The following is a 16,616-nucleotide window of genomic DNA, read 5'->3' on the forward strand; positions in this document are numbered from 1 at the left end:
GATGTCGCGGGGTAGGGTCTGTCTGGCCGCGAAGTGGATGAGCGAACGTGGGCGCCATGTACACCAGAGGGCGCAACGAAGCCTCAGCCCGTTGTCTCAGAGAACTACAACTCCCAGGCGCCTTCGGGTTACTCGGCCCTTCTCAAGCAAACTGTGAGGTCCAGCGGCCGCTGGGACTTGTAGTTTGGAGAGGACTCTCCGTGTGAACCGCTGCGAGTATCCAGTTCCCAGGTCCTGAAAAAGTGCGGGTCTGGGTTCTTTCTTCCTTCCTCGGTTTCCATGGTGATGGTTCCGACGAAGGCCCAGGTTTCCGCAGCGGCGGGGCCTTCTTCCCACTGCATCCTCTTCACCATCTGCTCCACCCTCGCACCTGGCCCAGAGCCACGGCCGCCGCCTCCGCTCCCGGGCCCGGGATTCTGCTGCCACGCGGTGGCGCGTGTGGACGGCTCCGCCGGCTACTCGTTTAGGCTCTGGAATACGGGTCCCCTCACCCTCCTCCCTCAGACCAAAGAATCCAGGCCCGCAGCCTCCTCCTCTCCGGGACCCGGAGCTTTCTCAAACACAGACAAAATTGTGGGACCCAGAGACCCAGCCAGCCAGGGCTGGAGGCGAAAGGCTGCAGCGGCCAGTGGCTTTCCGGGCACCCGGTCCTTGGCGCCCGCCAGCCGCGCCGTCTGCTCCTCCCACGCCCTCGCGCGCTGCTTCATGAAAATTTAATACCAAATGCATTTGCCGCCCGACGCGGGGCGGCGGTGGGTAACGGAGCGCCCTCCGGGGCCTGGATCTGGAGGTGGACTCATCACCGGGGAGAAGGGCTAGTCTGCAGAAAGAGGCGGGGCAGTACCTGTCTGCTGGCTGGGGACCTGGAAGCGTCGGGGATTTATTCCAGAGAGGCGGGGCTGGAATGCAGGGGTAGGGACAGAACTCAGAGGGCGGGGAAGGATCCTAGCCCGAAGCGACACAACTCAGGGCGTGGGGAGAGAACTCAGAGCAGGGACAGATCTCCGCGCAAGGGGCAGAACTCAGGGCGGCGACTGATCTCGGGGGAGGGGATAGAATGCGGAGGGCGGGGACATATCCCAGGGGGTGGGGACAGAACTCAGAGAGTGAGGACAGACCTCGAAGAGCGGAATAGATCCCAGGGAGCTAGGGGAGGACTCCGAGCGTGGACAGATCCCAGGGGAGTGGGGAGAGAGCACAGAGTGGGGAGGGAACCGCGGGGGTCGTAACTGGCAGGTGGGGGCTATAACTGCAGGAGGTGGAACTCAGAGGGAAGGAGATGGGGGCGGGGAATGAAACTCAGGGAGAGAAGGAGCGGGCAGGAGGGACGCGCTCAGAGGGCGGATAGAATGGAGGGGTTTGGATTCGAAAGGGGAAAGATGGAAACTGGGAAGTGGATGGATCTCAAGGGTGTGGGGGGAACTAGAGGAGGATCGCGGGCGGGTCGAAGTCGGGGTTAGAATAGAGGGAAAAGAACTCCCTGAAGGAGAAAAGAAAGAACCGTCTGAATGAGAACGTGGGGACTGGGGATGGTGCGGGATGGGGAAGGAATTGCGGGGGCGGGTGGGTCGGAGGTCAGCGGGGCGGTGGAGCTGGAGGGCACAGAAATCGGGACAGGTAGGTCTGGGGGTATGAAACGCAGGCGGAAACCCAGAGGAAGATGAAACTGTAAGGGACGAAGTTGGGGGGAACCGAAGTGCAGGGGACGAATCTCAGATGGGAGTGAGGACTCAGGACAGGAGAGAAAATCTGGGTAAGAAGCGCTGGGGGGATGGAACGGGGGTGAGTAACGAGGGGAAGGGACAGATTTGGGGGGCGATGCAACTCGGAGAAGTGAGATAACCAAAGGCGTGGTCTTAGGATGGACGGCGGGGACAGAGGGCTGCAAAGGGGGAGGGACTAGCTTACAAGGGGCGGGGTCTAGTGGAGTTTGGGCGGGGCCTCTCCGTGCCCGGCTCCGCCCCGCCCCGGCTCTGAGTCCAGTGACAGCCCCCAGGCAGCCGGCACTCGCAGCCTCCTTCCCCCCCGAGCGGAGCTGCGGGGCCGGCCGGGCCGGGGCAGACCCCGGTAACCCGGACGCGGCCGCCCGGGCCCGCGGGCGGGGGGACCCGCGGCAGGGGCCGCCACCATGGAGTTCCGCCAGGAGGAGTTTCGGAAGCTAGCGGGTCGTGCCCTCGGGAAGCTGCACCGGTGAGCTGGTGGGGTCCTGGGAGGGGAAGAGTGTGAGGATCGGGGGAGGACTCGCATTACCACCTGCTGCAGACGGACAGGTGGACAGGCGACACTCCGGCATGGGGGGTCCACCCATCTGTTCAGTTTTCTCCTTTGAGCTCCGACAGCGCCGATCTCCCTGGCCCGGTCTTGTCCATTATCTTGATCATTTTTCTGCACCCCACCCAACCTCGGGCTCTACTCTTTTCTCTGGGCCTGGATATCCCCCTCTCTCTGGGGCTCTGACCCCTCGCCCATCCACTTCTGGGTCCCCGTCCACCTATCTTTTTGGGTGTCTCCGCTCCCTGCCTCTGGATCTCTGCTCCTCCCTAGATCTGTCTCTGTCCCCCTCACGCTGCTTCTCTGGCCATTGTTCTCACTAGATCTCCTTCAATCCCTAAGTCTCTGTTGCCCTCTCTCTTGGTCCCTCCTCTTACTTGGATCTCTGGTCACCCACCTCCCCTTAATTAGGTCTCTGTCCCCTCTCTGGGTTTTTATTCTCCCACCCTGGGTCTCTCCATCTCTCCCTGTCTTTTTCAGTTTCTGTCTCTCAGAGAGTTTAATCTGCAGCTAAAGCGGATTGGGGCCCAGCGGTCCTTGTCCTTGAGGGGAGTTAAGCTGGGAGGAAGAAGCCAGGCTATCCTGGGTCCCTGGAGAGAAATGAGTTGCAGCCTAAACATTTGGGCTCTGGGGCTAGGACAGACTTCCCAAAGGATATAGGCTAGAGCTGAGAGGGCTTCCTCCCAGCCAGCATGATGACCCCAGTGACCTAGGTGTCCCTCAGGGTAGTCTGGACACCCCCCAGCAGTCTCTCAGCCCCAACCCCAACCCCAGCTCTGGCTCCAAGTCAGAGAAATTACTCAGCTGCGGGAAAGCCTAAAAATATCTGGCCACAGCGCAGGGAGGAGATGGCCTCCGCACCGTGCACCTGCCCCCATGCCCTCTGACCCTGTCCCCTTGGCCCACAGCCCTCGCCACATCTTTAGTTGACCCTCAGTCCTTTTCACTAGGCCATTCAGGCCCTTTCTAAGTCTAACATGAGTCCTTCTTGCTGCAGATCACCTCCTAGCTCCGAAGTTACCCCACCCTCTAGTAACATGAGAGACACGGATAGGGCCGGACAGAAGAGGGGGCAGGAGGATGGCGCAGTGACGGGGGTTGGTGGTGGAGGGGGAGCTATGCTAACCTCACCCCTTCTTTCTCCAATTTTCCAGCCCCTCCCCACCCTTTTTCTCGCCTCCTTTCACGAGTTTCTCAAAATACATCAGTGTGAAGTCAGGAGAGTGAGAGAGAGACGTGATGGTGGAGGGGACTGGGGGTGGCAGTTGGAAGGACGTGCTCCTCAGTCCCCCTCCCTCAGTCTCTGCGTCTCACTTCTCATCTGTGTCTGGGTTTCTCTCAGTCGATCTCTGCCTCTCACCTCTCTGAGCTGCCCTCTGGGCCCCGAGGGCCCCCAGAGCTCAGCGCTCTGGCCAGTACCACCGGCCGGGAGTTTGTGCAGAGTGTCCGGGTCCAAAGTGTGGGGTTCGCTTTGATGGCTGGAGAGGGAGGGAATGCCCTATTCAAAACTGGGGAAACTGAGGCTCAGTTCTGGAGCTGGGGCAGGTCAATGAATGAGTACAAGACCCATCATTTGAACCCAAGTCAGTCTCTCTCCCAAGCCTGGGACAGAGGCTGATTTTCCTCCAGGTGAGTGATGCTGGAGTGGGGGAAACTCCCTTGGACCAGGAAACAGACAGAACCCAGGGCGACTTGGGACAAAGACAAGGGAGAAGGGGAATGCAGGGGAGATGAGGAGACAAAGTGCCTCCTTTCTGAAAGCCAGGTCTGGGGCAGGGTGACACTTAGGGCCAGGAAGGGATTGGACCCCATCACCATCCCTGTGTGTGACCTTGGAATGCTACTTCTGCCTTCTCAGCCTCAGTTTCCTTGGTCACACAATGGGAAGATAAGAGAGAGCCGGAGGGACATGAGGGGACAGAGACCTGGGGGAGTGGAGAGAGACCCTGAGGGAAGCAAAAACAGAGACCCAAAGACAGGGAGGTTGAGACACTGTCTTGATTTCCTCACCAGCAAGTCCGTCGCGAGGCCTGAGTTTGGGGCGTCCAGGGAGGGGAACGGGCTTTCCATTCAGCCTGTCCCCTCCCTGTTCTTGTCCTCTGCAAATCATTGAGGCCACCTTCATCTCTGCATCCCTGGCCCTCTTGTCCTGCAATGATTACTGTCACCTTGAATTTCCCTCTAGTATCTGACATTTCTGCTCTTGCCCCCATTTTATAGATATGGGATACTGAGACCCCCTGTTTAGAAAGCCTTGGTTAGAGATCTGACATCTCATAGTATTAACAACGAATATCAAATTTCAGGGGCTGCAATCACATCTTGAGTTTCAGGGTCAAATATCATCTGATATCAACCTGGGTCAAAGTCTAATCTCATTGGCTGACATGTTCTGATGGAGGGGGAGTCCCGCCATCCTGCCCTCGTCATTCTAGTGCTTCAATTCCTCCTCTCTCTGGCTCTCTGTCCCCCCTCCCTTAGAGTCTCATTCCTCCTGCCCCTGGGTTCTGTCCACCCGCCCTCTTTTCTTCCCTCCCCCTGTTTCTTAACTGCCTCTCCCCCCCTCCTTAAGTTCTAGGACAGGGAGGGGTTGCTGTGTTCTCTCATCTCTTCCACCTCCCTCCCCCCAGACCGTCTGGCTGTTCTTTCCTCCCCCGTCCCAGTCTCCCTTGCCTCCATCTGTTCTAGCCCCTTCCTGGGATCCAGCCCGATCCCCTGGCTGCCTACCCGCCTCGGAGAGGGGCTGCACCTCACAAATCACGTCCCCAGCCTGTGTCTCCTCCGTCTCCCAGTCTCTCCATCTTTCTCTCGGATTCTGGGTCTCTGTTTTCCTCTCTCTGCATCTATGTCCTCTCTCCCCACCTCTCTTTGGGTCTCTGTCTCCCTCTCTGGGTCTCTGTCCCCTCCCTCCCTATGTCTTTGTCCCCTCTCTCTGGGTCTCTCTCCCTCTCTCTCTGGGTCTCTGTCCCCCTCTCTCTGGGTCTTTCCCCACCTGTCTCAAGGCACCTCTCTCCTCCCGCAGCCTATCTCTGGTTTGAGGCGGCCCTCCAAGTACCCTATCCATCATCACAGACTCAATTCTGGATCCAGAACGGGCGGGGGCGAGAGCCATGCTGGGGAATGAGCCAATCCCCCTACCAGGGCCATCTGTCCCCTGCCAGGACACCACCCGCTACTCCTCCTCCCTACCTCCTAGGCGGACAGCCTGAACTCAAGGTTCCCCAGGGGATGCCCCGGCTGGACTGCTGGGTTCCCAGGGTCCAGGCTGCCTCCCCACCCCCACATTCCTGGTAATGGGCTTCTGGCGGCTGTGATGAAGTCAGCTGCATGTCGGCCCCACACCTGGGGCCTGGAAGCAGGGAAGGACATGCCACGAGGGCAGGGGAGGAGGGGGGGTCGGTATATATAGCAGACGTGGCTGAGAAGCATCTGTTCTCTTGACACCTTTCCTGAAGCATCTCCTTAGCACCTTTTGCTTCCTCAGATAGACTTCTATCTGGGAGAGGGGGATGGAGAGTGATTGGGCCTTGGGGTGGGGGGTGAGGCCAGACTCTTGGATCCCAAAGGGTAATCTGAGGTCTAAAACTCCTGACTGAGAGAGATGGCCGGGCCAGGGGGCAGGGAACTGAGGATCTTGGCACCTGAGCCTGAGGGAGGAGGTGGCTGGGGGCCTGAATTCCCGATCTGAGGGAGACGGAAGCAGGGGTTGGGATTTCTAGATCCTGGGAGATGAAGGGAGCCAGGCGCCTGGACTCCTGGGGAAGGAGGGGGTGGGGGCTTAGAATTCCGAGTCTTGAAGAGCAGGTTTTGCCCTGGACTCAAGTGTCATGGGGAGGAGGGGCCTGGGGGCCTGGACTTCTGAGTCTTTGACTCTTGCTGCCCCTTAGCCTCCTGGAGAAGCGGCAGGAAGGTGCGGAGACACTGGAGCTGAGTGCCGATGGGCGCCCGGTGACGACGCAGACCCGGGACCCTCCGGTTGTGGACTGCACCTGCTTCGGCCTCCCTCGCCGCTACATTATCGCCATCATGAGCGGTCTGGGCTTTTGCATCAGTTTTGGCATCCGCTGCAACTTGGGCGTGGCCATCGTCTCCATGGTCAACAACAGCACGACCCACCGCGGGGGCCACGTGGTGGTGCAGGTAGCTCAGGGCCAGAGCCCTGGCGCAGCCGCGCCCTGTTAGCCCTGCCCACGCCCTCCCGCATGACGTCACGCTCGCCTACGACACGCCGAGGCCACGCCCCTTCCAAGCACAGTCTGAGTAGCCCCGCCCGTCAGTGCCGCCCCTTAGCGCTGACCTAGCCTCAGGGCTCTCCCTTCCTAAGCCCCGCCCTGATCTAAATAAAGCCCCGCCCCTATTTCAGGTCTATGATTGCAAAAGGTAGACTCCACCCCAGCATTAGGTCCCTTATGTGTCGCCCTTGCATCATTTTGGACCTATTAGCAATTTTGTTCACGCCTGTGCCTCACACTCACGTCACTGGGTCATATCTATTTTATCCCAATCCCCTGTCGGGTTCCTCCCTTGATTTTGATCCTGATTTTTCTGAAGCCCTGCTACTGCCTACATCCCACCCCGTCTGCTTTAGCCTATACCTAAAGCCCTGCCACATCTCAGACATCCCTCTTTTTTTTTTTTGAGACAGAGTCTTGCTCTGTTGCCCGGGCTAGAGTGCTGTGGCGTCAGCCTGGCTCACAGCAACCTCAAACTCCTGGCCTCAAGCAATCCTTCTGCCTCAGCCTCCCAAGTAGCTGCGACTACAGGCATGTGCCACCATGCCCGGCTAATTTTTTCTGTATGTTTTTAGTTGTCCAGCTAGTTTCTTTCTATTTTTAGTAGAGAGGGGCTCTTGCTCTTGTTCAGGTTGGTCTCGAACTCCTTACCTCGAGCGATCCCCCCACCTCGGCCTCCCAGAGTGCTAGGATTACAGGTGTGAGCCACCGCGCCCGGTCGAGTTCCCTCTTTTTGAGACAGGGTTTCTCTCTGTTGCCCGGGCTAGAGTGCAGTGGCATCATCATAGCTCACTGTAACCTCAAACTGCTGGGCTCAAGCGATCCTCCTGCCTCAGTCTCCCAAGTAGCTGGGACTACAGGTGTATGCCACCACCCCAGCTAATTTTTCTTTTTTTTCGTACAGAAGGAGTCTCGCTGTTGCCCAGGCTGGTCTCTAACTCCTGGCCTCAAGCGATCCTCCCGCCTCGGCTCCCCGAGTGCTAGGATTACAGGCGTGAGCCACCGCGGCCGGCCCCCTATTTTAACTTCTGTACATGCCAGTGCCCTGCATCAGGAAAAAAAAAATCATAATTTGGGCTGCGGCCTACCTGAAGCCCCTTCCTTCCTATCTGGCCCGCCCCTTTGGTTGCTTCTTGTCCCTGCCTAGACCCCAACCAGGTCACTCCGCAAACAGTATGAGCCAATCTCATACATGGGCTCCTAGACATCAAGTGAGGCAAGGAAGCAGGCAGAGTGAGGCTTCTAGGCAGCTAGGAGCCCCGTTGTTAAGGTGGTACCAGCCCTAGCAACGTGGAAGTGCAGAGTTCATGGACTGTGATTGACAGAGGGATGGCGAGAGCTCTGATAGGCAAGTGTTTTGGCGGTGGGAGGGGTTCCTTGTTGCTGATTGGCTGAGGGGCTAAGGCTGTGGGTGCTGATTGGAGGAGGGGCAGCGCCTGGGGCAGGGCGGCAGGTTTGATGTGCCTTTTGGCCCGCAGAGAGCCCAGTTCAGCTGGGATCCAGAGACTGTCGGCCTCATACACGGCTCCTTTTTCTGGGGCTACATTGTCACTCAGATTCCTGGAGGATTTATCTGCCAGAAATTCGCAGCCAACAGGTACAGTGGTGGGGGTCTCAAGGTGGGCGGGAACTACAGCGGTGTGGGTGGGGTTAGAGGGTGTGGTCTCGAATTTGGGGGCGGGTCTTGGAGAAAGGCGGGGCTCGTGACTGTGTCGGGTGGAAGTCACACAGAGGGTGGGTCCCTGGTTCTGGGGAACAGAGGGCCCACCTAGCTTGCTGTGGGCGGGAAGGGCAGAATCCCAGGCATAGCGGGATAGCTGGACCTTTTTCTCTGACTGTTCGCATCAGGGTTTTCGGCTTTGCCATCGTGGCCACGTCCACTTTAAACATGCTGATCCCCTCCGCGGCCCGGGTCCACTATGGCTGTGTCATCTTCGTGAGGATCCTGCAGGGGTTGGTAGAGGTAAAGCCCCGCCCCGCGTGACCCCACCCCTGTTCCGACCACGCCTCATCCCGCTGACTTTGGTTTTCTCCTCCCTAGGGGGTCACATACCCCGCCTGCCACGGGATCTGGAGCAAATGGGCGCCACCCTTAGAACGTAGTCGCCTGGCGACAACAGCCTTTTGCGGTGAGAGGAAGGGTCTGGGTGGGGATCCAGACTCCTGCGTCTGCGAGAAGAGGGGCTGTAGCTTGTACTTTTGTGTCCTCAGAAAGATGGGGACTGGGGGTCCGCACTCCTGGATCTGAGGGAAAATGGGCCTGTTCTCTATCCCGCATCCTCGCCCTTAGGTTCCTATGCTGGGGCGGTGGTCGCGATGCCCCTCGCCGGGGTCCTGGTGCAGTATTCGGGATGGAGCTCTGTTTTCTACGTCTATGGTGAGGGACCCGACACCCGGCTCTGGGTGGCGCCGGAGTGGAGCGGGGCCGGTTGTCACCCCGCTCCCATTCCCCTCCTGATGCCCCCAGGCAGCTTCGGGATCTTCTGGTACATGTTCTGGCTGATCGTCTCCTACGAGTCCCCCGCGCTGCACCCCAGCATCTCGGAGGAGGAGCGCAAGTACATCGAGGACGCCATCGGCGAGAGCGCCAAACTCATGAACCCCCTCACGGTCCGGGACCAAGTCTGCGGGGGCGGGGCGGGGAGGGACATCCAAGTTGGGGGCGGGTTCCTGTAACCGTCAGACGAGACGGGACTGGAATGCAGAGAGCGGGACTAGGACCTAGGAGTCAGGTTACAACCCAGGAAGGCGGAGATTAGCAGGTGCAGAGGGCGGAGTTAGGTCGCGAGGTGAGCGGGATTAGACCACAGATGGGGCATGGTTAAAGCCAGCGGAGGCGGGATTAGAATGTGGGGGTTTTGCTTAGACCTCGGGGTGGATGCAGCTAGATTTGGGGGGCCTAATCGAATACGAGACTCCTAGGCTCACGTTTAAGGGTCCCTGAGGGGGATCGTAGGGCCGGGACACCTGCGAACCTGAGGGGCTATCGTGGAGCCAGGACTCCTCCGTCCCTAAAGTGTCACCGTAAGGCTGTGATCCCTGGGTCCCCATGGGAACATGGTCTGGCCAGCGTCCTGGGGTCCCAAGAGGTTTCAATGAGGTCGTAATCCCTTGGTCTCTGCGGGACTATAGTGGGGTCCCTGAAAGGACACGGAGAAGCCCCCAGCCGTGGCCTCCATCTTAGCAGCCCCTCCCCTCGCCCCCCGCAGAAGTTTAGCACACCCTGGCGCCGCTTCTTCACGTCCATGCCGGTCTATGCCATCATCGTGGCCAACTTCTGTCGCAGCTGGACGTTCTACCTGCTCCTTATCTCCCAACCCGCCTACTTCGAGGAAGTATTCGGCTTCGAGATCAGCAAGGTAGGGTCCAGGAGAGAATAGGAGGCCCGGAGCGGGTGGGACGCAGCGGGGCCTGGACCAGAGTCAGGAAGGAGCAGGTGGTGCACCCACCAGGCAGAGCCGCTGAGCCAACAGCTCTGAACACCGCCCCCTACCTTTCGCCTGCTCCTGCAGGTGGGCCTGGTATCAGCGCTGCCCCACCTGGTCATGACCATCATCGTGCCCATCGGCGGCCAGATCGCTGACTTCCTGCGGAGCCGCCGCATCATGTCCACCACCAACGTGCGCAAGCTTATGAACTGCGGTGGTGAGTGGGGCGGGGCCTGGCCCTGATCCGGGACGGCTGGGACTGTGCAGAGCTGGGGTGGGCGTGGTCATAGGTGCGGTCAAGGGGCGTGGCCAGCAGGGCGGAGCTGGGATGAGGGCGGACCTGGATGGAAGAGATTCTCAGGCTGCAGTCTAAGGGGCCACCGCGTGGAACGGGTGTGATTACCCAGGTGGAGCAGAGGCGAGACCAAGTTGGGCTTGGAAGGGCTGGGCCTGCCCGAGGCTATGTGTGGTAGGACGTGAGCTAGGTGATGAAGAGGGCCTATGAGTTGGAGGGACCTGGAGAGACGGGGTCCGCATAGCGTGGGGACGGTGAGGGAAGGTGAGAAGGTGTGCGTGGTTCCCGCGTATTCGGGGCGTGGCCTAGTCAGGGAATGCGGCCACGGTGCGTCTGTTTAGTCTCGGTGAAGCCAGTGGGTGAAGTCAGGGGCTGGGCCTGGGAGGAGTCAGTGGGGTGGGTTGCGGGCCTGGTGCCTGGCGTGGAGGTGGCCAGACTGGGGCACACAGAGGCGGATTGGGGCGCGAGCAGGTCCGGAAAGGTAGTATGTGGCAACTTGTGCCCAGCCATGGCCGACACTTAGGAGATGCATCCCTCTCCTAGGCTTCGGCATGGAAGCCACTCTGCTGCTGGTGGTCGGCTACTCGCACTCCAAGGGCGTGGCCATTTCCTTCCTGGTCCTAGCTGTGGGCTTCAGCGGCTTCGCCATCTCTGGTGAGAACCGTGGATCTGTAGCTTGGGGGATTCTGGTCAGCTCTATAGGGAACTTCCTGGCTCAGGAATGGGGCCTCCCAGCCTCACAAAAGGCGAACTAAACCGAGTGGGGTTGGGGGCGTTGGGAACATTCCAGGGGGAATCACTGGAGTGAGATGCGGGTGTGTCACACCTTCTGATTTATCTCTCCACCAGGGTTCAATGTGAACCACCTGGACATCGCCCCTCGCTACGCCAGCATCCTCATGGGCATCTCCAACGGCGTGGGCACGTTGTCGGGCATGGTGTGCCCCATCATCGTGGGCGCCATGACTAAGCACAAGGTTGGTGCATGGGTCCTGAGTCACTCGCTCTCCAAATGCATGCATGGTACCTTCCTGACCAGGCTGAGTCACCCTCACTGGGGCCCCACCTCTGTCCTTTCTGGTCTCTTTCCGGCCCTCTCTGGGTCTCTGCCTCCCTCCTCCTGCCATGCCCTCTCCACCGTCCGTCCGTTTGACCTCATCCCTGTTGTCCCCCCCGCAGACTCGGGAGGAGTGGCAGTACGTGTTCCTAATTGCCTCCCTGGTGCACTATGGGGGTGTCATCTTCTACGGGGTCTTTGCTTCGGGAGAGAAGCAGCCGTGGGCGGAGCCTGAGGAGATGAGCGAAGAAAAGTGTGGCTTTGTCAGCCATGACCAGCTGGCTGGCAGTGACGAAAGTGAAATGGAGGATGAGGCTGAGCCGCCGGGGGCACCCCCTGCTCCCCCTCCCTCCTATGGGGCCACACACAGCACAGTTCAGCCCCCAAGACCCCCACCCCCTGTCCGGGGCTACTGACCATGTGCCTCCCACTGGATGGCAGTTTCCAGGACCTCTGTTCCACACAACTCTGGCCTGAGTGACAGTGTCAAGGAGCCCCACTCCTCCGTCCTGTCGCAGGCCTAAGAAGCACTCTCCCTTGTTCCCAGTGCTTCCTCTTTCCTTCCTGGCTGCCTCTCAGGGGTAGTGGAGCTGCAGATGGCAGTTTCGAGGATACCCAAACTCCCCTAAAGGTTCCCTTCTCCACTTGTTCTGCCTCAGTGGTTCCAGATCTCTCCTTTCAGGTCTTTATTTTAATGGACAGTGCAACCTCTTCCTCTCTCTCGTGGTTTCAGGCACCGCGCCGCTTTCCTTTAACCCCAGGGGCTCTCAGGCTAACCCCTGAGATTACTTAGCTTCCTCTCCTTTCAGAAAAGTTCAAGGTCCTCCTCTAGAAGTTTCAAATCTCTCCCAACTCTATTCTGCATTTCCCAAATTGGTTCAACCAATCGCCCATCCCCGCCATTCCAGGGGTTGATTCTCACCAGCGTTTCTGAGGGAAAATGGCGGTTTCATGTCTCCCCCCTTCCCCCATCTTCCTCTTCCCCCTACCAGCAGATTCTGCGGAAGCATCGAATTCCCAGGACCTTCTCCCTAGCGTAGCATGTCTAGGGAAAAGACCAAAATGGCAGTTTGAACAATATGCCTCCCTCCACCCTCATGCACTTTTTCTGACGTGGTTTTCAGGTCTAAATAGTGGCTGCTCAAGTCCATTAACTCAGTGGTTTGAAGCCATCACCACTGAACTTCCCCATGGTGGTTTCAAGACGCCCCTCTTCCCCAAGTTCCTTGCACTTTATTCTCCTGGGTGGTTTCAGACTACCCTCAGTTTCTCAGTGGCCATTTGTTGGGTCCCTCAGGGGCTAAATGACTCAAGATCTGGGATCCTTCCCCTTTCAGACCCCCACTTTCAGCTTAGAATTTGGGGAACATATATAGGAGAAGTCACAGAATCCCAGGAAAGGGAATGGGGCAGGGGGAGAGGGGTGTTTTTCCCGGGGCAGGGTTGTGTCTTTGTGTCTCTGTGACTGTAAATCCTGCCCTGCCCCACTCCCAATAAAATGCTTTGGTGTACAGACTCAGTTGTCATTGGCTGTGGGGGTCACAGGAGCCCTGGCCCCCAGCCCCGTCCCCACTCAGACCCGGGAGTCCCAGCTCCCAGCCCCTTCCTCTCTCAGACCCCAAAGAACCATCCCAATACCCTTCTCCCTCAGTCTCAGCCGGTTAGACTCCTGCCCCAGGACTCATGCAAGAGAGATAGTCACGGGAACACGTGATTTATTCAACCTCAGGCTGTGTTCTCCGACCGCAGAGAAAGCGTCTCTGTGTGTTGGACTCCCCATCCCAGAGGACCACTATGTAGCAAAGCAAGTCAGGAGGACAGGACCCCTGGGTCCTCCCTCCCTCTGGGGATTCGCAGGTCTGGCGGGACTCAGGCAGGGCTCACACGAAATTGTTGGGGAGCGTGGCGGGGGACAGCGCCTCCAGGCGCTGGGGGCGGCCCCCACCGGGCGGTGGGGGCAGCTTGGGTGGCAGCGGGGGTGTGGGCGGCGGCTGCTTGGTGGCGATGTGCGAAGGGACCCAGGCATCCGGCGCATAGAAGTAGAGGTCGTAGGGGTCCTTGGGGGTGTCCAAATGCATAACTGTGGGAGCAAAGGGTCGGGGTCATCCCCAGGCCAAAGGGGGGGTTGTGCCGCTGGCCAATGAGGAGGTGGAAGAGAGGACCAGACAGCACATTGGAACTGGGTTTCCAAAGAAAGGGTGAGGGCCACTGAATAAACGAGGAGGCGAGGCGTCCATCGGCAGGGGCGGGGCCTGAGGGCGGGGAGCGGGGAAGGGAGGGGAAGGGGGCGGGGCTTGTAGGGACTGGTGGCTCTGGGCCTGAAGCAGCTCCCAACTGGGTTAGGAACGGAACTAGATGTGTGCGTGCGTGCGTGCGTGCGTGCGTGTGTGTGAAATTCCAGACCCTCAGGGGGCATGACGTGACCATGAAGGGGTCAGGGCTTTAACTGACCTTGGGTGGGGGATCTGTGCTTTTTGAAAAGTTAGGGCGCCCTGTAGTGCCTGGGAGGGACCAGGTTAAGGAAAAGTGCAGGCACTCCAGGGTCGGGGCGCTCACCCGGCTCATCTCCATCGTCCGGGAGCCGGTGGTGTGCGAAGGGCCGGTGTCGCGCTGCCCGGCGGTAGAGACACCACAGCAGCAGGAAAATGCCGAGCAGCAGCCCAGTCCCCGCGAAGAACAGGCACAGGGCCCCGCCTGCCGCGCCGCGGGGGCGCCCCACCAGAGTCACGCCTGAGGGAGGGGACCGTCTGAGCTCCCAGCGCTCTCCGCCCTGGGGCCCGGGAGCCCAGCCCCCAGCCCGCCTCCCTCAGACCCAGGAGTCCGGCTCCCCGCCCCTCACCAGTCTCCTTCACTCGTTCCACCACGATGATAGTGTTCACTCTCTCACCTCCGCTGCGCCGCTGGGGGGCCCGCAGGGTGGCAGGGGCCAGCTGATTGGGGGACCCTGGAAGAGCAGGGGGGCCTGCAATCCGGGCTGAGGGAGGAGGGGCATCGGGCCCCTTAGGGTCAGAGTTCTGGGGGGCCTTCAGCTCAACAGTCCCCGGAGAATCTGAGGTGAGAAATTTAGGGGAGTCGGGCTGGGTGACTGCAAGGGTTTCTGGTTTGGGATTCAGGGCAGTAGCTTCATCCATGAAGGGTGCAGGTGTTTCTGGATAAAGACTAGTAGAGATTTCAGGGTCAGAGGTCATGGCGACATCTGTTTCATCTTGGTAGTGGGCTGTGGGGAATTTGGTTTGGGAAATTTCAGTGGGGATGGGGTTGTGGGTCACATGGGATTCTGGGTGGGGGGTTTCAGTAGGGTCAGGATAGAGGGTCTGGGGAAATTCAGAGTTTGGGAGCTCAGTGGTGTCAAGGTTATGGGCTTCTGGAGATTTGGGATCAAAAGTCTTGGTGAGGTCAGGATTTAGGGTCTCAGGGATTCCTGCCTGTGAGATTTCAGTGGCGTTAACTTTGGGAATCTTTGGGGGTTCTTGGTGTGTGGTTTGCATAGGGTAAGTGTTTGGGGCCTCAGGAAATTCTGGGCGTGAAGTTTTGGAGGGGTTAGCTTTGGGGGTCTCAGGGGATCCTGGGTGTGGAATTTCAGTTGGGCTAGGTTTGGGGGTCTCAGAAGGCTCTGGGTATGTCATTTGGGAGGGGGTAATTTTGGGAGTGTCCAGGCATTCTGATATTGAGGTTGAGAGTGGGTCAGCCTTGAGAGTCTCAGGAGACTCTGGGTGTGAGGTTTCTGGGAGGTCAGGGTTGGGGGTCCCAGTGAAGTCAAGAAGGGAGGAAGTCTCGGGGGAAACTAGGTGAGGTGTCTTGGAGGGCTCAGGATAAACAGTCCCAGGGAATTCTGGGTTAGGCCGATCTCTAGTGGAATTTTCAGAAGCAGGAGAGGAGGTCTCGGAGGGGTGGCCCATCCCCGGAAAGTCGGAGCCTGAAGGCGAAGGGGACGAGGGGGCTGCCTTGGAACACAGCCCGGCGAGGAGGAAGACGAAGAGGAAGAGGATCAGGCTGCAGGATTTCATAGCTCTGGGAGATGACTATACCTGCCTGGGGGAGCGGGAAGGAGGGGGTTAAGGCTGAAGGCTCCCTGGAGACCACGCCCACCCAGAGGCCACGCCCACTCCACCTGAGGCCACGCCCATCGCCCGCAGGTGGACTACATCGAGACCCAGCCTGGCGCCAGGGAAGGGATGAAAACCCAATGGCAACTCCTGGGAGGCTGTGGGGTGATGGCTGCGGTAGCTAAGGGAGACTGAGGCGGGGCTTCTCGGGAGTCATAGTTAATTTCTTATCGGTTACACCCAGGGGTCCTAGAAAAACTGGAAAGGAATGACACCTCCCCAGGCCCCCAGACTCCCCGGACTTCGGCTTTGGAAGGCATCAGATCTCCGAGGGGACATGAGATCCCCTTCCTCTCCGAGGCCCCCTGGGACACCTTGACTCAACAGTTGTTTACACTAGAGGAAGTTCAGAAGGAAGGGCTGGGGGCTGGAGTCCTGGATCTGAGGAAGGAGGGAGACTCTTGGGCCCTGGGCAAGAAAGTTGCTGGGGTTTCAGACTCGTGGGTCTCACAGGGTGAGGGAGCTGAGGGTCTGAATTCCTGGTTCTTTAGAGGAGAAGCCTGAAAATTGAGATGCCTAGAATTTTGAGGGAGCAAGGTGTGGGGGAGCAAGGCTGGATTACAGGGGAGAAAGGAAATGGGGTCTTGAGCTCTTGGGTCCTGAGTTAGAAGGGGATTGGGAGCCCTGAGTCCTGAATCCTCCAGAAATAGGGGTCTGGACCCCTCGGCATGGGGTGGGGTGGAGGACAGAGCTGTGGGCAGGACTCTCAGGCCTCTGTTTATCCAGGATGGAGTGAGGATTCCAGCATCTGGCGGGCTAGTCCGGGCAGAGACACTTGGGTCTGTGGTCAGCTGGAGGGGGAGGTGGCTCACACCTGGATGGGATAGGCTCACCTGGGCTCCTGGGGTCTCTTACCTGTTCAGTGGTGTCCAAGATAACAGCAGGTGAGCAGAGCTGGATGCAGAGACGTTTGAATGCTGCAGAATGGCTCTGGGCAGAGCATTGGGAGGTAGGGTCTCAGGGGCACACGGGTGACGCACCTGACCCCCTCCTAGGGGATCCTGGGAGCCTAGCAACAGGTTTAGTCTCTTAAAGAGACAGAGGTAAAGGACATTGCCTCTGGGCTGAGGAAGGCAGTTAGGGACCGGATGACCTGGTGGAGGGCTGTGGCCCAAACTATCTTCCTTTGAAACCAGGGGTCCTGGCCCTCTGTTCCCTCCTACACCGAAACCTAAGGCTCTAGTTTCCTGGCACACCTTCCTGCTTCAAGCCCCGGGAGATGGCTTC

General features: G+C 59.1%; 2 protein-coding genes across 2 annotated transcripts; one reads left to right on the forward strand and one right to left on the reverse strand.

The window, feature by feature from the left end:
* The first annotated feature begins 1,982 nt into the window (after window positions 1-1,982).
* SLC17A7 (solute carrier family 17 (vesicular glutamate transporter), member 7) lies at window positions 1,983-12,802 on the forward strand. The gene is made up of 12 exons (XM_012643049.1): window positions 1,983-2,190; window positions 6,159-6,411; window positions 7,982-8,100; window positions 8,352-8,466; window positions 8,545-8,632; window positions 8,794-8,880; window positions 8,971-9,113; window positions 9,713-9,862; window positions 10,016-10,148; window positions 10,770-10,880; window positions 11,076-11,203; window positions 11,406-12,802. The coding sequence occupies exons 1-12, from the start codon at window positions 2,129-2,131 to the stop codon at window positions 11,697-11,699; spliced, it is 1,683 nt and encodes a 560-aa protein (XP_012498503.1). The 5' UTR covers window positions 1,983-2,128; the 3' UTR covers window positions 11,700-12,802.
* A 361-nt stretch (window positions 12,803-13,163) lies between these two features.
* Window positions 13,164-15,290, reverse strand: GFY (golgi-associated, olfactory signaling regulator). The gene is made up of 3 exons (XM_012643050.1): window positions 14,123-15,290; window positions 13,840-14,013; window positions 13,164-13,363 (listed from the first exon to the last, which is right to left on the reverse strand). The coding sequence occupies exons 1-3, from the start codon at window positions 15,288-15,290 to the stop codon at window positions 13,164-13,166; spliced, it is 1,542 nt and encodes a 513-aa protein (XP_012498504.1).
* Window positions 15,291-16,616: the final 1,326 nt, after the last annotated feature.

Source organism: Propithecus coquereli, unplaced genomic scaffold, assembly GCF_000956105.1.
Source record: "Propithecus coquereli isolate 6110/MARCELLA unplaced genomic scaffold, Pcoq_1.0 Scaffold193, whole genome shotgun sequence".
In the NCBI taxonomy this organism is placed as follows: domain Eukaryota; kingdom Metazoa; phylum Chordata; class Mammalia; order Primates; family Indriidae; genus Propithecus; species Propithecus coquereli.

Coding starts and splice junctions, on each gene's coding strand:
- SLC17A7 (XM_012643049.1), top strand. CDS start 2,129: ATGGAGTTCCGCCAGGAGGAGTTTCGGAAGCTAGCGGGTCGTGCCCTC. Junction 8,101..8,351: donor CAGAAATTCGCAGCCAACAG/GTACAGTGGTGG, acceptor TGTTCGCATCAG/GGTTTTCGGCTTTGCCATCG. Junction 8,633..8,793: donor GGCGACAACAGCCTTTTGCG/GTGAGAGGAAGG, acceptor CCTCGCCCTTAG/GTTCCTATGCTGGGGCGGTG.
- GFY (XM_012643050.1), bottom strand. CDS start 15,290: ATGAAATCCTGCAGCCTGATCCTCTTCCTCTTCGTCTTCCTCCTCGCC. Junction 14,014..14,122: donor GGAACGAGTGAAGGAGACTG/GTGAGGGGCGGG, acceptor CCCCTCCCTCAG/GCGTGACTCTGGTGGGGCGC. Junction 13,364..13,839: donor GGACGATGGAGATGAGCCGG/GTGAGCGCCCCG, acceptor TTGCTCCCACAG/TTATGCATTTGGACACCCCC.